The sequence below is a fragment of the Botryllus schlosseri genome, chromosome 9, assembly GCF_051294905.1.
Source record: "Botryllus schlosseri isolate E-star chromosome 9, Bs_hap1, whole genome shotgun sequence".
Lineage (NCBI taxonomy): Eukaryota > Metazoa > Chordata > Ascidiacea > Stolidobranchia > Styelidae > Botryllus > Botryllus schlosseri.
In genome coordinates this window covers 11043764-11063036 of record NC_137244.1, presented here as the reverse complement: position 1 = coordinate 11063036, position 19273 = coordinate 11043764, and the positions used below count along the sequence as shown (strand labels likewise).

The window sequence follows — 19273 nt, the reverse complement described above, 5'->3', positions numbered from 1 at the left end:
ATGATTGTCGAGTAACAATGGACTTTTTCGGCACAGCTGAATAAATAGACGGACGACCCTAAATTGCCCTCAGGCAACTAAATCTATTCCACCTTTTTACTGCGAATTTAGCTGCTTTATTCAATCGTTTTGACACTATACACAGCAGTTGCCTTCTAAACCTACACCGCCCCCATTTGCTTTCAGCGCCTCCCCCTATCGGCCAATTTTATAGCCAGCGCCCACAATCGCCCAATTCACGGCCAGCGCCATTTCATACTCGCGAACGCCCCCAGGGGGCGCTGGCGCCCACTTTTGGAATCACTGCCCTAGGCTATAGCCTAGGCTTACCATATGTCCTCTTTTAAGAGGATTTGTCCTCTTTTTTGACTTTTTTGAAAGTGTCCTCGGAGGACGCCCTTTTGTCCTCTTTTTTGAGATTTTGTCCTCTTTTTTGAAAATTTAGGCAGATGTAGAGCAAATTGCTAGTGATATGCCGCATATTAGCACAGAAGTGAAGCTCTGGCGGGTATTTCGGAGTGAAAAACGGTGATTTCAGCTCTGAGCAGAAGTGAAGACCTTTTTTTTTTTTAGTCAACCGATCGCAAAGTGGGTAAAATTAACCGCTTTTTGAGAATTTCACTCCGGTTTTGCATGTTGCAAATTTCTGAAAAAGTGTCCTCTTTTTTGATTTCCAAAATATGGTAAGCCTACTATAGCCGCATACCAGAGTTGGCCGGATTCCCAAATTTCGGGATCCGAATCTATCCGGATCCGGCTGGCAAGTGGGAATTCAGAGTCCGAAAAAATCCGGCTGGTGAAGGTCCAGTTAGGAATCCGAAAAAATCCTGCCAGAACAATGCTAATTAATCATATTGAAGCAAAAAAATCCGGTTAAAATCCGACCGTCAAGGTTTAAATTCAAAATCCGAATCCAGTCCAGCCAGGTAAAAAATCAATGAAATCCTGCTCCGGCTCCTGAACCGGACTGTGGCCATTTCTGCCGCATACTCATCTACACAAAAGTTCGGAGTATGACTGATTAATAAGTCGACAAAAAGAGTTATCTTTCGCCAACGACGAAATACAGTACTCAAAGTCCGAAATTTTGAATTGACAAACTGACATAACATGGAAGCGCCCATCGCACAGGCGACCCGGGTTCGATTCCGCGTATCCTAAGCTCCTATTCCCCGAGTCGCTGTTCTGACGGCAACAAAAAAGCCCTGCTGAAAGAGAACACTCACAATGAATGGAAAGAGCAAGAAAGAGCCGCGGAAGATACTGTACGAAAATGGAACTGCGACCTCGCGCGCAAATGGTCGTTCGGCATCCTCCTATCTGTTCATTACATCGCATTGTACATTGTGTGTAGGCCTATGTCTTGTTCAAATGAAAATATATTCTGCCGATTACACTGGTAAACACAATTTTTGTTGACTTTGATTACGACTAACTTGTGGGCGCTGAATTCAAAAATGGCTTCCGTTTTTCCTACCACGTCAATTAGGTTTTTTGGTTAGGCACCCACCCCATTGTCTCATACCCACATGAAAGTACTATTTTTAACATCTTGTGTTTATTGTATGAAACGTTTCAAAAACTACAAGCAGTCCAAAGTTAATCAATGGACTCTAATTAAAATTTGCAGTGCTTTATTTCGTTGATTTAAACTGATACTGCTTCTGCAGGACAAATAAAGTGTGAGTTTCAGGGGACAGATTTACGCTAGTAAATCATAATTCTGTGGGTTGTCTCGTTTGATACTCGAGCCATATAAGCAGCTAACACATCTGAGCTCCAATCTACTCTGGTACATTACCCTCATGATTTTCAAATATTTGGAGATGCGTTCTCCTGGCCATCCACCCCTGCCATATAGGACTTTTAAGTCTTCAAAGGCTTGAATTTTTCATACAGACGATATACATAACAAGTAGACAACAGTAATGCAGGACGGTGATACAGAAAATGCGCTTGTACAGTATCCGGTACTAGATAGGAATGATCGGATCGACCTTGGAGGTCAACTAGTCCGATAACACCCGCAACACCCGTCAAGCGGTCTTTTGCACGATTCCACGCCCAAACAGTTTCAATAGCGAAGTTCAATACACCCAAGAAGACTTGAACCCGATCCCAACCTATTTAGTACAACCCTGAGAGAATGGGGGCCGCCAGACGAATGAAATTTCAGAAAAGGGCTCTGACTGAAGAAGAGTTAAAATTAATACTATGCTAGGGTTACCATATTTTTGTGAAGCAAATTCCGGACACTCTGTAGCGCCCACTAGCGGATTTTAAAATGAGGTGCAACACATTGACCGTCAATATGACGTCACACTAGCAAAGCATTGCCAATCGACTGTATATACACTATACAGGAATGAAGTGGAACATAGGTCATGAATTGGGCCATCTGTAATGTGAGTTCTGGTGATTGCTAACTAGGGTTTGCAATTAGGGTTAGTTCGGATATCAATAATTTTCACTATCCGGATAACGGATATATCCGGATATTTTGGAATTTATCTAACCGGTTAACCGGATAATAACTGCTAAGTGAGACAATCGATTTCATTAGGTCTGCATGTAATACGGATCGCAAAATCATTACACAGTGTTATTGTAGAGTACCTACCTACGCGCGCAGTATGAGCGAATACGAGAAAAACCACGCAAATTTAATGTTCACTGCTTCTGCAATGCCCTCTCTATAAAGCACAGATGCATCAATTGTGGGATCCTGTAGCCGGGACCGGAATTTTGTAACAAAGAGTCCACGTTCATTGAATGCTTTTTCAGCTTCCACAGAAGTGGGCTGAATAGAAAGCAGCGCTTCGTAGAGAGTCAAAAGGTTGGCAGGTCGTACGCCGGAAACTTCAACGGCTTTACATCCTTTTGACCATCCTTATGTTTAGGTTTTGAGTACTAGAAAGACGACTAGCTGATACTGAAATTGATGCCGACATGATACCTCGCTCTAATTCACGTGATCAGGCACGCAGCCAGCCGAAAATGTAGGGGGATTGAAATAAAATCAGGGGGTTTCGATCGTTTTTTCGAATTAATCATCAGCGGAAATCAATTACGCTTGCACGCACGCACATTTTTGCGAACATTCGATGTCATTCAGTTTCGCGGTGTCACTCTCAGAATCACTAATTAGAATACACTTAACGTCATATCGTCAACAAGCCATGGAGAGATAGGAGCCAATGCATGCTGGGTCCGAGATGGTTAGGCCAGCGATTATATCGTTCGTAGGCCTATTGCAGATGCGATTGTGTAGGTCAACGATAATATCGTGAGCACCAAGCCAATGAAGATGCGATTGCGCAGGCCAGCGATGGAATAGTGTGTACACTGCTCATGGCCTATTGCAGATGCGATTCTTCAATCCAGTGGAACTATCGGCTTGTTGAAGACGCGATAAATCAGGCCAGAGACGATAGCCGAGCGCGCGGCAATCAATGACCTAATTTAACGATCTTCTCAGCAGGAGATCGCGTCACATTACATTGTGCAATGTGTACAAAGGCATCTCGCTAATTGGCAACACGCTTCTCGTTAATCGGCCGCGCCAACACTGAATACGACTTATTGAAGCTTACTTAAACGTGTAAAATGCATTAGCAACGATTCTTTTTTATCCGGTTAACCGGCAGAAAAATATCCGGATATCAGATAGTAAAAATACCTGCGGTTAACCGGTTAACCGTTATCCGGATAAACCAACCCTATTTGCAATAGATTCCTCCACGTGCCGGATGAAATCATCTGGCGGGCCGTGTCTGGCCTGTCAGGATTGTGTTTGACAGCCCTGCTATACAGTTAGGTCGGTGTGGTTATCTGTTTATGTGTTTTAACCAGGTCCGAAATAACATTTTTCTCCCCCCCCCCTTCCGCCAAAAAAAGCACTGATCTTGGGCCCACCATATGGTAGTCGATGTAACTTGTTGGGCACTTACTACATGCATTTGGCTGTTAAATTTTATGTATGAATTCTGTCAATAATATTGATTATTCGATAGGCTACTATAAAATGCACCAGCAGGTTGCACATCCGGTGATTTCCAACCTTTTATGGCAGCGACCTCATTTCCCAACTGAAATGTTCCGTGACAAAGCTCAAAACTTGATAAGCTGATTACTAAACCAATTCAGCTTGCCAACACTTACTCACGGCCTAGGAAGCTGAGTACGTCCAATATCATCACGATCCCAGGATTTGGAACCACTGTCTGTGATTAAAGCATTCAATCGGCCTTAACCAACTCTACGAATATACCGTTAGCTTATAATTGCGATTACAAACGGACTTATTTCAGTAAATGATGGTATTTTATATTCATTTTGATTGCATTTTTTGGCGAGGGTTGTGCCTGGTGCCCATACTAATATCATTATACGTTGCATTAACTCGCGCGCAGCGCGAAGAACAATTCTGAAGAGCATAAATCTGCTTGAAAATAATATTGTTCATGTTGATTTACGAAAAACTTTTGAGCCTGCTTCCAGCCTTCAAATTTCCGGACATTTAGGCATATTTTAGAAATTCCTCCCTGACGCAGATTTTTCAGTGAAATTCCGGACATGTCCGGGAAATTCCGGACGTATGGCAACCCTATACTATGCTAGCATTGCGGTAGCCTGAACCTGAACAATCTACCCGCAATTCTAATCGATATTTCCGTAAAATCGCCACGATTATTATTTATTATTCATACCCATGCATCATAATTATATATATATATGTCCCAATTCACTGGCAACTGACACTGACAGAGCGTTTTATTGCCAACTATCCAACCATAACTGAGACTATATCGGATTTGTGAAGTGAAACGCTGCTGCCCAAACACCGACTCTTTCTAGATCTAAAAATCATGAAGTAACACCGTTACACTCCACACCTTTTCATTGCTATGATTATAATTGCGCTATTCACAAAACGGGAGGAAGCAATCCCATAATCTTCGCCAACGTATCGTCGCCACTTTCCATCGCCTTGGCTGCCAGTTTCTACGATGAAAAGTGCAATGATTGGACACAAAAACTGCGGAAAGTTGGAGGCAGCTTAGGAATATTGCGACATTATACTTATAACGTGTAAAGTCTGTCTGCGCCACAGGCCCCCTATGTTTTTGCACCGCATTTCCTGAAAGCAAACAGGAGGCCTTCCAAATTACAGGGAAGAAATTCAGCATGGTTTACATAAGTGGTGTCTTACCTTTTATCTTGCAGGGTCCTCTTTCAGAGGTTTTCATGGTCTTAACCTTTCGGTACAGTATATGTATAGGCGACAAATCAATTGTATGAATATCATGCTCAACCAAAACTGCTAAATCACCCTTTGAGCTCAAGTCCAACCCGAGCAAAAAATCTGAATATTCGATAATTTTGAGCAAATGTGTATTTGCAATGAGAGGTATATTGGAATGTTGTTAGGCCATTCATTCCGCATCCTTTAAAATCGTGTCCCGAGGATGGTAGCGAAAAGGATAAGAATTACTGGTTTACAGGTAACACATGGTAAAATCTCAGACGTGCACAGTAAATATGCCAACAGGTTCGCCCAGAAAAGCGGATTGTATCATATCCTTAAGCCCCCAAATTTGCGGTGCGCGAGTGACATTGCAAGATTCACGGGTTCCCTATTTTGAACTACGGCCACAATGACTGTACCTAGTGTGCACTGTGCAGCCCTACTTGACAGGACGGACTACAAGACCAGATCGGCGAAGTGTATACAGCAGCCATTGCGTAGAGAAATATTTGCTGTCCCGGTCATTCGAAAATATAGCTACATCGCAAACTGCGACCACAATAGACGATGTGCGATACAATATGTATACTAAAAAGCTGACAGCATTTCTTTCGTAATATGTGCCCACACTACACGTGTGCACTTACATATGCAGGTTTTCCTGTTATTTATGCCAAGCAAACATAAAATATTGAGCCTCACTACCGCAAAGATAATTAAAAAGATGTTGGCGGCCATTATTACCTCGATTTCCGTCCAGTCGTCCCTCTCGTGCAAAGTCCGGTACAAATACCAAACAGCGATATTTCTACAGCGATCGGATGTCACATTCGTGCTGTTCACGATCCGGTTGAAAAAGGACTTTGCTTTTCTAAACGTAAAGAGCGTTTCTAGTATTGCTTATACACAATGTGTCAGTGACTAGTATTTATCCATGCATATATATCTTGAGGCACAGTTGCCAATTATCAAATATACATGAAACATGAATGAGAGAATTCACAAAACGAGAGCGTTAGGCAAAAATGCAGTTAGCGCACTAAGAAATGGCTATAATATACAGGTTTTACAATGGAAGTGCAAGGTTATCAAGTCAGCACCAGCACACTATCCTGGATGGCTGTTTTACGAGCAAGTCTCTGGTCTTATCCATGGCAGGGTCGAACCTACGACCTACCAACCAACAAGCCTCACATTCTACCATTACGCTGGCCCGTATGCAAAACTTCCTGGTTCAATAAACACACCCATTTGATGTAAAATCAACAGTTCAAACGATATCACACTGAAATCTGCTAATTCAGCTGAATCAATGTGATATGTCCGTCTCGAAACCAAAGGTATGGGTAAAATTCCCGTTAGCTGTCTTCTGAACACCCAGCAGCTGGCAAACCCAACCAGTGCCCTAGCAGGGTTGAGGCAAGAAGAGACTTTCTCTCTCCATGTATCCATCACGAGTATCTCAAATTTTACCTATGATTGCCATCCGATCTATAAACCAGGCCTTGCCAGAGTTCAAATACCGATGAATTCTGGTCGAGTTTCAGCATTTCGCTCAGCTTTGCCCTCAGCGCGTCATCTGCATCCTTGCTCTTGTTCTGGGTATCGGTCCACAGATGGTACGATAATTGTAGTGCACGCAGCAGTGATGAAGACTTTTGCGTGCTGTCGCCATACAGCGCTAGCGACTTTTCGAACATTTTCCGGGCTACTTGATACATCTTTCGATGAACCAGGAGTTCTCCGAAATACTAGAAAGAGGAGAGAACTATTCCTATGCGTAAAGGCGGAAACTTGCATCAACTAGACTACGCTTGAATTTGGATCCTACCCTAAGTCTACCATTACTATGAAGTCATGATTATAAGGGCACACAATGTGTGCATTTCAGTGGATAAGGGTGAATGCATTTCGTGAAGATTAGAATATTGGAAGTAAGTAGATGTGTGTCACTCCCGCATCATAAGGCTGTGCCATTGCAATTACAAAATTCTGTGATTGCAAAAATACGGCTTCGGGCATATGACAATCCGGACCGTAACAGCATTCTGAAGTATAGTGAGCAGAATGAATGAATGAATCAATCAATTTTGTAAGCCATCGTTAATCATATGTTTGCATATGTTTGATGATTATATGATAGTCATTTAACCGTCACTGTGGCATATAGTTTTTGAAGTAAATTGGTAATACTCTTGGAGCCGGGGTTGGAGTCGGAGTCGGTACGTTTAAAGACTCAGGAGTCGAAGTCGGTCCATTGAAAATGTGTGGAGTTGGAGTCGTTGGTAAAATTTACCAACTCCACAGCCCTGATAGTAGGGTTGGGACTTCGGAATCAAATTTGAAATCCAGGGATCGGGATTTCCCGGGATTTTCGCTCCTCAATCCTGCGATTCCCCGGGATTAGAAAAATAGTAAAATAGACATACAGGTTACACAAATAAAATTTAGTCCTTGTGATATTGAATTGACGCAAAACATAAGAGCATCAAGAGTATCATCGATTGTATCAGGGGTTCCAAACTCCAATTTTATCGCGGGCCAATTTCGTAGTTTTTGATGACGCGGCTGGCAGCAGCATCAAATAGGGGTATAATATGTATTTCCCAGTACGCCTTTTTTTGTCGGACCTTGCAGATTGGCATTCCATACACATTGTGAAAATGTAATACACCATTGTAATATTCACGGTTGCCACGAAAAAGTCATATTTTTCAATATCATTTAAAAATATTGTTGTGCTTGGCATAATTTGGTGACATAAGGAGTTATATAGACAGTTAGAAACCATGCGAGACGACAAATGCATCGTGTCATTGTAAAAGCTGTCGCATTATAATTTAGCAGCTAGTGGACGTTTGATGTGTGATAGCGATTCAGGTTTTTGGAGTGGTTTCAGAATGAAATTTCAAGTTCTCAAATCAGAAATCTGAAATTTTCGAATTTATTATTGTCGAATGCTTGAAAAGTCAAAACGCCGACGTGGGCCGCAAAAACAGTTCTGGCAGGCGGCGTGTTTGAGGCCACTGTTCTAGACAATCAGCCGAGTTTGTGACACTGCTTTATTACCAAAATAAGAGATATGGCGCTACATAAGCCTTGGTAGATGCTGTTCACAAATCCCGGGATTTCATCGGGACCAGTCCCGGGATTTCCTGCGGTCCCAACGCTACATGATAGATGGTAGACGAACATCTTCTTGGCTCATTTCAATATCAATATTCTATTCAACTGTGTGTTAAGTTCTTTACCTACAAGAAGCTAGTATAGTAGATTCATAGTAAATTTGGTGTCACGTTGACAGTGACCATTAACTTCTTCGTCAACATTCGCCAAATGAATGACCATAGCTTGCGCAGAAGCGAAATAGTAGAAATGAAGATCAGTAGTAAAATTCTAACATTATGTGCGAAAGCACCTCATTTACTTACACAAGGTCAGAATTTTGTGAAAATTAAGTTTTTTGTGGTAAAAAATGTCAAAAAATTTTGATTTTTCAGCTTAAAAATCTTCTGTATTTTAGGCAAAAAAAAAATCATCCTAATAATGAATCCTTGACTACTCGAGCAGACTCAAAGTCACATGCTCGAATCGAAATCGAGTCACTCGCTCACTTGATATTGCCAAACCCTACTCCCGACCGAAAGATTTACCGACCGTAAGCTCATTATGACGGCATGCATACCTTGGATGACTGGGCCGGATTACGTGTAGCACCCAGAATGCCGGTGATCTCCTTCAGAATCGATTGCAGCCTGGCCTTGTCATTGGTCCCACTCGCCGTTAGTAGCAGCTTGGATAACTTCGAATCGGCACTGTGCTGCAAAGGCACACGCTCATCGGAAAATGCCACGATCCATTGACGGATTTCAGCATTCCAATCGCGGACGCCTTTACTAGAACAATATTCGTCGGATGCATCGGCTACTCTGATTACCGAATCTGTTAATAGTGGCTTCCGTCCTTGCAACCTGAATTCAATTAATAGGAAGTTCGAAGTAATACGCTACAATCTTTTGCAAGACGAACCAGTCGGACACATTTTTAGTGTGGCAAGCCGCAGTTAAAATGCTCCATGCAGAGGCCTGGTATGGGTGCATGTGAGCAAACTTTTGTGCTTGACGAAGGCGTTCGGCCGTTTGCATCACTGCGTCGTCACTGTAAATTGGATTGCGTGTGCTTGTGAAACATACAGTAGTGTAGATATCTTCATACAGGCATATGGTGATTTAATACGCTACGAACTTTAAAAGCCCAGCAAAATTATGTGATTTGGACGCATTTGGTCGATGTGGGACTTTGTGAGGAAACACACAATTCCTTCAGTTCAGATGTTACAGATGTTACATCGAAATTTGCTTAAAAAAATGATTGAAGTGTGAAGATTGATATTGGTGCATTCTCAGCAGATTTGAAGTATGTGCCCCTTCAATGACATCTACTTTCAGGAAACTAATCACTGGAGTAATATCGAGACCATTCATGTACTACTTCTACTTGAGGTAGTTTTGACATGTCATTGAAATTCCTACTTCTACTTTTAATTGAGTAGAAATTCATGGTGCTACCTCTTTACCGCTACTGGAGCAACGGGCAATGCTAGCAACCATCCTACCTTGCTTCATGGCTTCCCGCGGCAAGCGACGATATCGCTCTTGTCGTAGCTAATACTGTCTCTTCCTCAAATTTCCGGGGCGCTCTCCACAATTCACTGTCTCGATGCAGCGGCATTGCGATCCATTTTTTCTCCATCAACTTTGCCGCCACGTCACTTACTTTTGGCGTCGATAACAAGCCTCTGGCAATGCCGAATTCAACAAGCAAGCGGCACAGCAGAGTTCGCAGCCTTGCAGAAGATGGATTTCTAAATGAAAGAAGAGATTACCTTGGAATGCGACCAAGATTGCTGTTGCACAGGCCTATACTGACCATACATTTTAATATATTTACCGACATTTACAAAATTTACTTTGCATGCACAACAAGTGATTTGACTGCTGTTATCCAATGCAAATTCATGTCCTCTAGTTGATATTCATGTCAACAGAATGGAAAGCCCGAAATGGAGACGACCTTATATAAGAAATCTTGAACGGAAAAATTAATTGCTTTCAAGTAGTTTTTTGCGATACTAGCCAATCCCGCTATTTTGATGCAGATTTCAACAACTTTATTGCATATATGAGTTGACTGAGGAGCAATATTCTGTATTTGACTACTCCAGAGGTGGTAACCAAAAGAGTATGTCCACTTTTTCGCAGTACTCAAGTAGTTATTGCCTACTTTCCCTACTGAAGTGATGCAAAACTAATTAGTTTTTCACACTTTGAATTTTTTAAAATTAGAAAGTAGTGTTAGGATGCGTTTGCATCACTGAATCACACGCAATTTAGAACTTAGTCACCTCTGATCAACTGCTGGACAGTATCAGAACCCTCAGCAAAAACTGCTTTTTTGAAATACTTGCTCCATCAATTTTAAAATCTTGATTATCTACTGTCACTGGAAATAGTTCAAAAGAGTTTTGGAATTGCTACTTCAACTTGTAGGAAGTTGAAATTCCACTTCAAGTATCAACTGCTTAGACCACCTTCTGTTGTGAGAAAGTAAGTGTGAAAATAAACTGGTATGCCATAGGTACACATAGCTTTATACAGTATTCGATGCAAAAATGAATTTTCGGATATACCGTAGGATTGATTTTTGAACTTCCATCAAAGCTACTTTTGGGTCTCCAAAGACTTTGGCCGCGGCCGCAATTAGCAGACAGTCATCAACCAGTTCGCTTTCATCGACGGAGTCATTGATTTTCTTCAGAATTTCACCGACTGCCGCTGCAATCAATGTGTCATCACCAGCAGAGACGCCTGCATATATTAAACGGAAAGTGTACGAAACTAGATTGAAAGTATAATACTCAAAGGGGCACTGCCCTCTAAAAATGATATGGTCTCAAATGGAAGGGCGAATCGAAATATAAATTTTGGCCACTGCTGTTTTCTTCAGAACGCCACCGTAATAGAGCTGCAATTTATTAAAATTTCAATAGCAACTTCACGCTCCAGCAGTCACGCAGAGATCGAACTCTATATAGTTGTCAGCTGATGCTATGAAGGAAATATGTCGTACACGCCCTATGTCCTAAAGATATAGAATACACTGGGCCCGATTTTGACATAAATCTCCTGACTGAACATCTTCCGTTGAACGTGGTATCTAAACCACCTTGGCGTGTACGACATATTTCCTTCATAACATTGGCTGACAACGATATAAAGTTTGATCTCCGCATGACTGCTGGAGCGTGAAGTTGCTATCAAAATTTCAATAAATTGCAGCTCCATTACGGTGGCATTCTGAAGAAAACGGGTGCCGCCAAAATTTTTATTTCGATTTGCCCTTCAATTTGAGATCACATTTTAAGAGTGCAGTGCCCCTTTAACCAAGATATATCAGAACTAGATGTTGGATTTCAAAGAAGGATACTCGAGCTTCGAAAGGGGGAGATATCGGACACCGATTACCTCCCCCTGGCTACACCACAGAAAGTATTTATTTCGGTGCGAGTTGCAATTTTGAACATGATATTTAAGTGTGACAAAAAATATGATAAAGGAAAGGATGTTATGCATTTTGTCCTTCATGTTTTTGCGGCATATACACTGACTTATGATATAAATACACACAATCTGTGCATATGCATACCATGAGTGCATATGCTGCTGGACAAGTAAGATGCAAATTTAGCCTTGTAGGGCTTTCCAAATCTTTCACCACCCCTCCATGCTATCCCGGTAATGCTGAGTGCCAAGCAGCGAAGTATTGGATACCAGTGTTACTAACCAGGTCTTTGGTCTGACCTGGCCGGGGATCGAACCAACGACCTGCCGACCAAGAAGACGGACGCTTTACCATTACGCTATCTTGTCGGATAAAAAACTTTTGACATATACAAATAACATATGCATATACATAAAACACACCGAAAGACAACAGAGCTTGCAGCCCTGGTTTTGAATTTTGAAAGCATTGATACAGCATTGTCTTTGATTCCTCTTTTTTGCCCATTTTCCAATAAACCATCGCAAGGGCCACCATGACTTGCGATTTCTCAGCTTCATCTGCAGTCTTGCTTCCGGCCTTATGATAAAAGAGAAATTGTTACAGCGAATCAAAGCAAGTAATGAAAGCGTTAAAGCATAATTACCATCTGATAAAACTCCACTGCCTTTTCATACATGCCCAAGTTGAAATACGATAAGGCCAATCCGCAAGTATCATAAAAACCTAACGATGTCAAATGCTCAGTGTATGCCGAGCATGCTTCTTTGTACTTCCCGTTTTTACTAAAAATCATGGTTGATTATGAATATATCAATGTTAAACCATCACAAAGTTATAATGAACACTTACCAGAGCAGTCTCGCAAAGTTACAAGCAGCAATGTTCTTTTTATTTCCTAGCATATCATCGTTACCAGACCCGAGACTGTACAAGCTCTTGTACGCACGGCCATAGGAAGCTTCAGCAGACTGGTTCAAACCAGAATGTTCCAGTAAAAATCCATGTATGGTGGATGACCAAGGGCTGAGACACAAGAGGAACAGCTCTTAGCACACGATGGTGATGGCGTCATAAACATTGCAGCAGTACCATTTCGGATTCTTTGCGCAAGACTTTGATATCTGAGTCATAGCCGTTGACACTGCATTCATGTCTGTGATATTTTCTTTGAAGATGCCTAATTTTCTGTTTGATATGTCTCTCATTACTTTAGCCACCCATGAAGAATAACCTATAAAAGAAATGCAAATATCCTATTTTATAATCAAGCGTGACTTGTATTGGAATGGAAAAAACGAGAAAGAAAATTGCAAAGCCTACCAGTGCTTCCCTGTTTTTGCAGACCCAGTTCTGTAGAGTGCCGGTACAAGTCCATGGTTTCATTGCTACCTATTGTTTCTGCGATAATAGCCTGTAAATAATTGAAATTGACTCTACGGCATTGGTAGCTTGAAAACACAACCATTCTCTCTACTTTGTTGCTTACCACCTTTGATAAGTCGTATCAAGATATAAACTGTGCGCGAAAATTTATCGACACAGACCTGTCCAACCCAACTGTTTGTGAACGAAGGTTCCAAGCTCTGCGCCACTTTGTACGCTTCATGAGCCATTTTCACGTGATCATGTTCCAGATACAGTGTCGCCAGATTGCTCCAGGCCTGTACGTTGTTCTGTTCGCACTTGATCGAAGTCAGGAAACAGTGTTGCGCCAAAGCAGGATCCTGGAAATTTTAACGAAAGTGCCGGAGTAAGTCCGATGTCAGAGTTCAATATGGCCGAATTTATTCCACTCTCAAACTCACTGACTCTCATGAGGAGCGAACGTCGAATGAACGAAAACACGGTCACCAAAATCGAAATATAGTATTTTGCCATTGTAACATAATGATGACAAGAAAACAGACTAGAGAACAGCATATAACAACGTACAGGTAATTGTGTGACAGAGACAAATTTGGCAACAAAAATAAAATAATAACAACACCAATGCTTAATCGGACATGTTGTCAGCGTGTGTACGGCCGGCCAAATAGTTTCCTGATTTGTGGAGATAATTAGAATCCATGCTAAGGGTCTTGAAAGAAATAGCAATTGACCAGCTTGAGAAAATTCACGATATCAAAACCTGTTTTATCCACAAATAGCCTGTATATTTAGCTTGAGATGTAGCCTCAGGTTCATACTATAGACTCAAACATCTAGATATCATCGTGATCTAACAATAATACTTCAGACAAGCCAATCACACAAAAAGCGTAATTGAATATGGACGATGATACCTTTGCAAATTTTGACGCTGCGACCACTCCCAGACTGCACCAGAAGACATGATTTTTCGGATCATGTGTGAGAGCTTTCTTTAACGCCTGAAAATGGAAAAGACAACTTAAACCCAAAATTCTACATTGCTCTTGAGTAACATTCATTACATTCATCGATTTCCTAGCGGCATCAACAGCCAGTTCCTCATCCATCTCGTTTTGGGCTTGGCGAAAAAAGGAGATTCCCAAATCGTGCCAAAGCGATCCATTATCAGGTTGCAATTCAACCGACCTGATGTAGAACCTCACAGCAAGCGAAAGCGTCTAGAAAATTCTGTTTGTAAGTATACTAACGGCATTCAATGTGTGACGGGAAGTGGTCAAAGCAGTCAGTGTTGCTGAAGTACAGTGTTCTCAACCGGGTTTCCGCGAAACATTTTCATGGGAGTCCGCGAAACCTCTAAATTTGCAAAATGGTTGATAACCTAATTTGTATTTCTTTTAAAATAGAGAAATCACGAGACAGTCTAACTTCATAACTGCTAAAACTTCAAACTCAGCACAAACTGAAACTTACATTACATTCGCCACCACCTATCTTTGCGGAAAAGCGCCACCACCTATCTTTGCGGAAATGGATTTTCGGCACTCGTTCATATTAAATTGATGGCACGGATTTTTAAGGACACGATCGCATATTTCAAGAAATGCAGCAACAAAATAATCAGTATTCCCAATTTCTACATGTTATTTACAAGAAAAGTCATTTTGTTGCTCTATATCACTAGCCTGCAGTTCATATTTGCACAAGACAGACTATGGTTACAAAATAATTGAGCTATATTAAAACTAAAACTTGATGGGTCAGTGGGGTTCCATGAAAACAAAAGGGTTGAGAACCACTGCTGTAGCAGAAGTAATTACATAATTTTTTAGTTAATTACAGGTAGAAGTAACAATTATAAAGATATGTCAAAACTACTTTATGTGGCAGTACAAAATGAAAGGTCTGGAAAGTAGGCTTACTTCAGAAAGTAGATTTATATTGTATATTTGACCAAGGGGTTGAATACTTCAGCAGCAGATCAACGGGAATTAGATAAGGTAGCAGTATCGGAATAAACTAGCAATTTCTAAGAAGTGAACCTGTGACTTTTCAATGACAGTCTTCCCGTGTGCGTCTCCTCCCATGATAATGGTAGGCACGGAAACCTCGGCGACCTCATCACTCAGGGAATGCACAAGAACGCAGCAATCTCCCAGAAGTTTCCACAGGCAGCATAAGTCTTTCCTAGAAGACAAATCACCAAGTAATTCTTTCAAGTCCTAAACAACAAAACGCAAGGTGAAAATGCACATTGCACTGCACACTCTGTGCTTGAAATGATCCCTTGGTAGTACATTACAGGAATTTTCAAATTTTGCCAGTAGTTTTTGGAGTATAAGCCGTTATGAGCTGATATTTTTCCAAAATATGGCAGGGATTTTGGAAGACATGAATAGAAGACTACAATACTCATAGTCCAAACACCCTGAATATGTCCTACATGGAATATAAACAGGATATCATATATCAGGATGTTACATAATTAAATTGATTTCATGTAAAGATTAGTGGAAAGGTCAACATATATTTTGATTTTTGCCCATGCCGTAGTATCTCAAAACTTCTATATCGTAGGCGGCCCCCAGACAAATTATTTCATCACCACGTAGCTGGGTTGTAACCAAGTCCCAAGGTTCCGAGTCGCAAGTCCATTTTGTTTTTATAGTTTTGACTCGAGTCAAGTCGCCTTCATCACCGAGTCAAGTCCGAGTCCTATTCATGGGGTTCACTGTTCATTATTGAGATCAAGATGGGTTCAACTCACTTAAGTGTGAAAATCTGGGGTGATATTGATGTCCTCACATTCATAAGTAATTAGGTATACTAATTTTTCTCACTCTCCACATGTTTATTCAAACAGATAGAATAGGGTTTACGCTCCTATTCTGCGAGCATCGTTCCCGAGATACACTTTTTACAAATCATAGAAGATATTTTACCGAAATTTAAAACAGCTGATTTGAAATATTTACTGAAAATCTTGTTGTGGTGACTAAAAAACGGTTATTTTCCCGATTTGACTCCTGAAGCACCCGCTTTCACCAGTGTGACGAGAAAAAAGATTCATTTTTCAGATTCTACTCCGGCGCGACCCATCGTCTATCTTTTAGGCCACAATTTCTTTTTGGTGATTTTAGGCTAAAAAAAGACAAATTGTCAAAAAGAAGGACTTTTGGGAGAAGGAAGGACATTTCTTAAAAAAGGAGGACAAATCGTATGGTAACCCAAGTTATATAGAATGTATTTAGTGATATCACTTGGTCGAGTCAAGCGCTATGACTCGAGTCGAGTTGAGTCAACGAAAAATTGCGACTCGAGTCCAGCCATGACTGGAGTAATTACAATCACAACCCTGCTACGTAATATTACCACAGCTCTTTCATCTCGATACGGTAGTAATATATCAAATAGTCAACGCATGGGTCAAGATCGATTTGGCATTTGAAATGTGAAAATCTTTCACTCAGAAGTATTATTATCGGCATATTCGAGCTACGCACCTCAACGCACATGCCGTCACCAAACTCCCAATAGCGTTCTCGATACAGCCAACGCCGGTCCGGTATCTACCTTCGTGAAACAAGTGCCTCGCCAGACACAACTCGCTCTCCCCAAGCCCTGCAAGGCATGAAATGCTGCCAAACAATTACAGACAAAAAAATCCGACAACGACACCTTTCAGAGCCGGAACATAATCCGGAAACAACGTCAGCAAGCTTTTGAATTCTTGAATCGCGTCTGGGTAGAGCCCTTGTACTTGTTTCACTCTGGCGATCTGATAGAGACAGTAGACAGACCGCGGCTCGAGCTGCCTGGCGCGGTCGAAGGCTTTCCAAGCCGCGGTGTAACTGCCGCGCTGCAAGTAACCTTCGCCAAGGCATTCCCAACAAACGCTATACAAAGGAAAACGCTCGTTTAGTTATAGAATAGGTTAACGAGGCAATCAGCAACGCCCCTTGAGAGTAGGGGTGATTTCACATGTACCTAAAATTTGTCATCAGATGCATTTTAGTCTCATGCATTCCCAATGTGAACCTTGGTCTATTGTACTGGTTCTTATCATTTTTTATCGATGACCCTTACATTATTTTGGAAGGTGTTGCATGGCGCCTTACTGTGACCTAGTCGAAGATCATTGTTGGAACTGCGCGAACACGGTCAAATTCTACGTAGATAAACTGCGAAATTTGGGCGGCTGACTAAAAAACGGTGATCTCTTTCAACTAGCTTTCGTTAACGGGCTGATTATCAGTAGGCAGGCAATTATTAGTGTTTGAATTGTCAGTGTGGCTACCGTGACAAGGACAATGTAATTAGCTTTATTGTTTGCAGTTTCAACATTAACCCTGCCCTGCACGGAACCCCTAAAACTAGTCCGTGGACGGTAGGTTAAGAACTCTTGGTCCATTGGCAATGTTGATCATTTCCGATAATTCTAAGCAAAGATCGCTTGTACCTGTCATTGCTGTCAATTCTCAGAGCGACTTGGAAACACTGAATCGCGTTTGACATATCTTTCCCTTTGAGCTTGTACAATCCCAGTCTCAGCCACGCCCATTTTCCGCCAGCCGACCCTAGCTCCTTGGTTATATTCTCGTAGAGCTGAATGGCTCGCTCGGTCTGACCTAGAAATCAGACGTGATATTATGTCTGAAAAATATGAATTCCCAACACTCGGCGAGAAGGTAAAATACACGGACTCGCTGCTATTGCTTTTTGAATGTTTCATGCCGCAAACAAGATTTTTATAAAATGCTGGTTATTGCAAGCATTGTATTCATTCTTGAAATAAGATTACCAGGTAATGGCACCTGACTTCGTTACGTTTTAATGCAGGGTCTAAACCAGTGGTTCCCAACCTTTTTCGGTGTGAGGGCCAAATTTAAAATTTCAGAGTACGGTCGGGGCCGCACGGATACTAGGGCAATGAAACGGACCAAATAGTCATCAAAATATGAAAATTGGCATTGTTCCGATCAATCGCTTGACGCCATTGGCGATTGTTATGGTCATTGTGTTGCCCCGCTCCCATTGTTCAGAACAATCGACCTGGCTATTTCGGAGTAGTTTTATTGCCCTGGCGAGATTTCAAAACTGTACACTGTTTACCGCTACTTATCTGCTGTATTGGGTGTCCATTGAATGAATCAGCTTTTCTCGTGGGAACGCGCGAAAAATTTCTTTACTTCATGACTGAATCGGTCAATTTGATCGGGAACTGCATATATTGCTATCAATTTTCATCCTGTCACTGTTCACGTAATATGATTTACCGGTAGAGCTGAGTGAGGTGTGTTTGAAATAATAATAGTTCAATAATAATTAAATATATCCGGGGCATTCCCGTTGGCAGGAATGTAACAGCACTTCGTCAGCCCCCCGGGCTCCAAAAAGGTGATAAACTGACCCCGCATCACGTTTTTCGCTTTTGCCACAAACTTAAAGTTGTATTGTTTAGTGAGCCAGCGCGAAGCGCGAATATTTCCATAATTCATGATCAAATCGGTGAATAAGATCGGGAATTGCATGGTTGTCCTCACTGCTCACGTAATCAGATTTACCAGTAGAGCTGAGTGAGAGGTGTCTTTGAAACTGTAGACCCCATAAAATTGAACATCTTCGGGCGGGCGGACCCCTTGGTATGACGTCTTCACATGATGTTATTTCGTGACCTCCTGTCTGCTATATCAAAAAAATGTAGAATTGCCCAAACCTACTAAACTGAAAGATCTCACGATTTCAGATTGGTATTTCTTCACTGGCATATATATTTGCCCTGCGGGATGGTATTTGTCTTGTCAGGTTCAGATTGCCAAGACAGGAACATTCGGCGCCAGTCATTTAGGTGCTTATATGGACAATTAAACCTATATGTATTTTGTATATATAACAAAGTTTTTGATCAGCATAAAAGCAGTCCTTTACGGCCAAGGTTTTCTCGTTGCCGATCGTTCTGGCACACTTCTTGGAGTCGCATGTTACATGGCCTAAAACTTTATATGTCTTGGTGCGTTGTGGTGCGGTAATGGCCAACCCCGATATGCCTATTTCTATAAATCTTGCCTAATTTTTTGAAGGGGAAGAGTACCC

General features: G+C 41.6%; 1 protein-coding gene and 1 long non-coding RNA gene across 3 annotated transcripts in view; both read right to left on the bottom strand.

Moving 5' to 3' along the window:
* The window catches only part of LOC145446576 (uncharacterized), a 219604-nt gene that overhangs the window by 177823 nt on the left and 22508 nt on the right, over window positions 1-19273 (bottom strand). The window lies entirely within an intron of this gene.
* The window catches only part of LOC145447370 (tetratricopeptide repeat protein 37-like), a 24300-nt gene continuing 9782 nt past the window's right edge, over window positions 4756-19273 (bottom strand). The window contains exons 11-29 of one of the 2 annotated variants that reach the window (XM_080325792.1): window positions 17640-17808; window positions 16859-17076; window positions 16684-16801; window positions 15223-15367; window positions 14245-14400; window positions 14095-14181; window positions 13357-13536; window positions 13133-13223; window positions 12902-13043; window positions 12662-12835; window positions 12456-12594; window positions 12232-12388; window positions 10938-11115; window positions 9864-10112; window positions 9278-9406; window positions 8934-9219; window positions 6722-6999; window positions 5993-6119; window positions 4756-5004 (exon numbers count right to left, since the gene is read on the bottom strand). In XM_080325792.1, the coding sequence (XP_080181918.1) occupies window positions 4927-5004; window positions 5993-6119; window positions 6722-6999; window positions 8934-9219; window positions 9278-9406; window positions 9864-10112; window positions 10938-11115; window positions 12232-12388; window positions 12456-12594; window positions 12662-12835; window positions 12902-13043; window positions 13133-13223; window positions 13357-13536; window positions 14095-14181; window positions 14245-14400; window positions 15223-15367; window positions 16684-16801; window positions 16859-17076; window positions 17640-17808 (3101 nt within the window). In that variant the 3' untranslated portion in view covers window positions 4756-4926. Of the gene's footprint in view, window positions 5005-5026; window positions 5366-5992; window positions 6120-6721; window positions 7000-8933; window positions 9220-9277; window positions 9407-9863; window positions 10113-10937; window positions 11116-12231; window positions 12389-12455; window positions 12595-12661; window positions 12836-12901; window positions 13044-13132; window positions 13224-13356; window positions 13537-14094; window positions 14182-14244; window positions 14401-15222; window positions 15368-16683; window positions 16802-16858; window positions 17077-17639; window positions 17809-19273 lie in introns of those variants that run through there. The other variant, XM_080325793.1, reaches the window with a different exon arrangement.